The sequence below is a fragment of the Medicago sativa genome, chromosome 1 (assembly GCF_051527215.1).
Source record: "Medicago sativa cultivar Bolivia chromosome 1, Bolivia_mono, whole genome shotgun sequence".
NCBI lineage: Eukaryota > Viridiplantae > Streptophyta > Magnoliopsida > Fabales > Fabaceae > Medicago > Medicago sativa.
In genome coordinates this window covers 77,965,581-77,969,677 of record NC_140749.1, presented here as the reverse complement: position 1 = coordinate 77,969,677, position 4,097 = coordinate 77,965,581, and the positions used below count along the sequence as shown (strand labels likewise).

The 4,097-nt window shown below is 35.3% G+C and overlaps 1 protein-coding gene across 1 annotated transcript; it reads left to right on the top strand.

Annotated features, from left to right (window-relative positions):
* LOC146957715 (RNA-binding protein) lies at window positions 1–3,156 on the top strand. The gene is made up of 5 exons (XM_085738455.1): window positions 1–108; window positions 192–291; window positions 1,168–1,417; window positions 2,661–2,783; window positions 2,872–3,156. The coding sequence occupies exons 1-5, from the start codon at window positions 14–16 to the stop codon at window positions 2,994–2,996; spliced, it is 693 nt and encodes a 230-aa protein (XP_085594581.1). The 5' UTR covers window positions 1–13; the 3' UTR covers window positions 2,997–3,156.
* The last annotated feature ends 941 nt before the right edge of the window (window positions 3,157–4,097 follow it).

Sequence of the window (4,097 nt, the reverse complement as noted above, 5' to 3'; positions counted from 1 at the left end):
TCAACTCAACGCAATGAACTCAAAACCAAAACCTAAAAAAGACGCACCGGTTAGGGCTTTCGGACAGCGATCAATTACTTCAACCTTTCCCACTCTTCCACCTAATTCGTAAGTAAGCTCTTTATTCCATTTCATTCAATTCAACAACCGCATCAATTTCATTATCATATTTTCTTTTTCGCTGGAACCAGAAATCAACCTTTGCCCAAGATTGACTCTACTCGTTTATCGCTTTCGCAATTCCTCGACCGCAAACTGCATAAATCTTCCCCAATTACTCATAAAGTTCCGGTAATTTTATATAATTTTTCAATTTGTAGATATTTCTGAACCATTGTTTATTAGTTATTTGTCTTATAGATACAGATTAAGTAAACTACCAACTTAGTAGGACGCTCTCAAATAGGTATCTGATCCTGTCAAATTTATTTTACCCATATTAGTCATTTTGAGAGTATGTTAGTGACTAAATTAATAGTAAGTGGTTAAGTATAAGGACCAAATTGACAGTAAGTTGTTAAAATATAAGGATCTAATTGATAGTAAGTGGTTAAATAAAGGGACCAACCTGACAGTTTAATAGAGTTAGGGACCTTTTTGAAATAATCGTAATCACAAGGATCTATTTGAGAGGTTCCTACAAAGTCAGAGACTAATTTGATGGTTTGCTTGTACAGAAAACTCTTAAGAATGGGGAGTTTTGTTATTTAAGGTTTTGAGCTGATCAGGTAATGTCTGTATAAACAACTTAATTAAGCACTTATAATGTAGGTGTTTATCATATTATTGGTTCTATATTTGACAAGATATATAATAACTATTTATATAACAAAAGATAAAATAAAGTCGCTTTATTTTTATATAAGTTATAAGTTGTTTTCATAACGATCCTAGACCTAGAGAGTTTATGGGCATAAGTTGTATTCATAAGTTATCCCAAACAGTCTCAATCGCACTTATGCCGGTAGATAAACTGAAATAAGTTAATCCAAACAGGCCTTATATGTGGACATGTTGAATGATAAACAAGTGCTTAATTATTGTTTTTCTGAAATTGTGTTATCTGATATATTTTTTTTAAAGGAAGTGTGTTGATTCATTGGTTGTTCATTTCAAAAGCACATGTTTGTTTTTTTCTGATGAAGTTTCCTGATACTTTTTTAACAGGGGAAGTTGACACCTTTTGCATCTCCTCTAGGTTTGAGGGTACCGACGAGTGATGAGGTTGGAAGTGTCAAACAAATTGAAGAAGAGAGAAAGGGTGCAACCACGGATGATAAGGTGATTTTGGAAATGTTCAAGCATACTGAAGAAGATGGAAAAAACAACTTTGTTATTCCAGTGGATGTTGATGAGTTAGAAAGTTCAGTGGCAGATGAAGTTAAAGAATCAAGGAAAAGGAAAAATCCATTTGAAGGTTTGCTATCCTATCCCAACGAATTTGATCCCCGGGTTCCTATAATTTATTACTTTTACTGGAAATTTGAAACCGTTATTAAGCCAAATAATCCAATTAAAGTATCATTGCCTTTTAATTTTTTGACTAATGACTGCATGCGAGGTTCTTTGCCTTATTTATTGATGTGTTAGAAAGATCTGTGTTTCAGTCTGTCTTGCTTGAAATTCTTTTGAAAATCATTTTATACTGACAACAGCTTTTAAGTCCCTTTTGGAAGATCAAGTAGCATTACATTTCTGATTTCATACTTTGCCCCTATTTTTTACATGCTTCTTTATTAAACTTAATAGGTTGTAGAATGAGAATATTGGGCAGACAGTAATTTGTATTGATGAACCTAACAAATTACATTTGTAGAAGAAAAGAAAGTTTTGATAGCTACAAGTCCACTGGCCCTATTCTCTTTATCTCACTATAACAGACTTCATCATAACCTCCAATTTCTCACTCCTTCACCCGGCAACTCATCATACTTATTGAATTTGAACCTCTTCCTTCAAATTAGGCCCATTACCTCCCTTTGGATTCAGTTGACCCAACCCAACCCTTCCTTCAGATTCCCTATCTGAGCTTCACTACATAGCATCAATTCAGATTTTTGAGTTTGTTCAGCCTGATATTTGTGTTTGTGATAAGTGTTAGTCTTGCACCGGAACAGGACAACTATATAGTGATTGTGGTTGAGAAGTTGGTATGGAGTTGTCTAATGCTCAAACACCTATTTTTTCTGTAGATAGCTTAGTGTTGCGACTCAATAACTTATCAGGATGGATTATCTGTGGTCAAACCAATAGGATAGACAGATTATAAGTTTATAGATTTTAGACTTTGAGGTTAAGACACCAAGAATTATAGTATAGGATTGCAAACTTGTTTCTTGGGATGTGGTTGCAGGCATGCTTTTGAGCTTAAGTATTACATTATACTAGTTTTCACACATATTGGATAGTTGATGTGAATGTGATCGAATGCATTAAAAGATATCCATGAAGTCGTCTTATACTGAGGTTTGAGATTGAATGACAGAAAAAGTAAGAACACGATAACAGATACACTACCTTTCTCTGCTTGCAGCTCTTTAAAAGACTGCTAACATAAAGATGAGTACACGATTTTAAACTGAACAATCAAATACTTCTTGAACTCTGGATCATAATTTTTTGTTTATTCTCTGGATCCTTTTTGTTCTATATGTTAATAGGTGGACATGAGAACCAAACTGTTCGAAAGCATGTGGTAGTTCTTGGAGGTGAATCAAGGTTGAAGCCAAAAAAGCGGATGGAAAATGACTCCAATGGCATAAAGCAAAAACCTTACAATCACTGTATGATTTACATCTATACATATATATTTTTTTATAGAGGGTGCATTTGAAATTTTTCATCATTACTCTTAATATTTGTTATGAGCAGATGCAAATGGTCGCGGCTGGTGGGACTACGACATGGAAGGTGTTGATAATGAGGAATTGGGGGCCAGTGAAGCGTGGGAAGGGGTGGGATCCACCACACTCGGAGGTATAGTAGACTGGCATTGATGTTGATATTGTATATGTTCGTATCTGACAAACGTTTGTAATGTGGCTTAGCTTAGCTTTGAGATCAATACATTCATAAACTCATTTGTTCCGTGTAGACCAGAGTTCCTCAAAGTGTAAACATTCTTAATTCACTTTAATCTATTTTATTCGCTTCAAATCATCTCTTGAAAATGTTACTTGCCTTAGCTTAGATAGTTTGATTATCTCAAATGATTTTAAAAAAAGGTAATTTAGCATGGATTATTGATGATGCCATGTAATTGCAGTTCTTGATCCAAATTGAATCCTAAAACGGTTAGGAGGATTCTATAAATTTCTTGCGATAGCTCAGATAAATCTATCTATTTAAAGTGTAGTAGACATGCATATTTTTTTTTGGAAGGAAACACCCCAACAATCATCAACTAAAACCTGCACCACGATTGACGAAGGTATCTGTAGTCATGCTACACCCCATATGAGTGAGGATATATGCTCAATGATTGACTTTCCTATAGAGTGATTGATATTGACATCCCATGCTGATGATATTGACCTCCCATGTTGAGTTCAACAATCCTCTAATTTTTCTCAGAAGACTCCAAATCTTGTCCATTCTTCACATCTTACAATAATTTCTGAGTCCACCTGCACCTCAAATTGGTAAAACCTATACACCTTGTCATTCACTGATCTTCATAAAAATCCCCATTGCTCTGCCATAGAAGCTGATGTATATCCAAGATGTTTTACAAAGCCTTAAATCCATTCCCCACTCTCATCTCTCAACACACCTTCACAATCAGCTGCATCTAAACTCTTCTTTGAAGCACCATCCATGTTGAGTCTAGTCCATACAAAAGGAGGCGGTGACCAACAAATTTCCACACACACAACCTTTGCGCACTTCCTTTTAAAGCTCATCACACTTTGCAGCATGATTGTAAATTTGCAGCAGCTCAACCACATGACTCCCAAGGTTTAAAGGGGCCAATAAAGCTTGGATCATGCTCATGCACTTGCAAATTCATCCAGTGCCATAACCAATAACATGTTGTCCACCCTGCATCCCATATGAGATCCTTGTCTTGACCGATTTGTAGACATACATATTTGGAT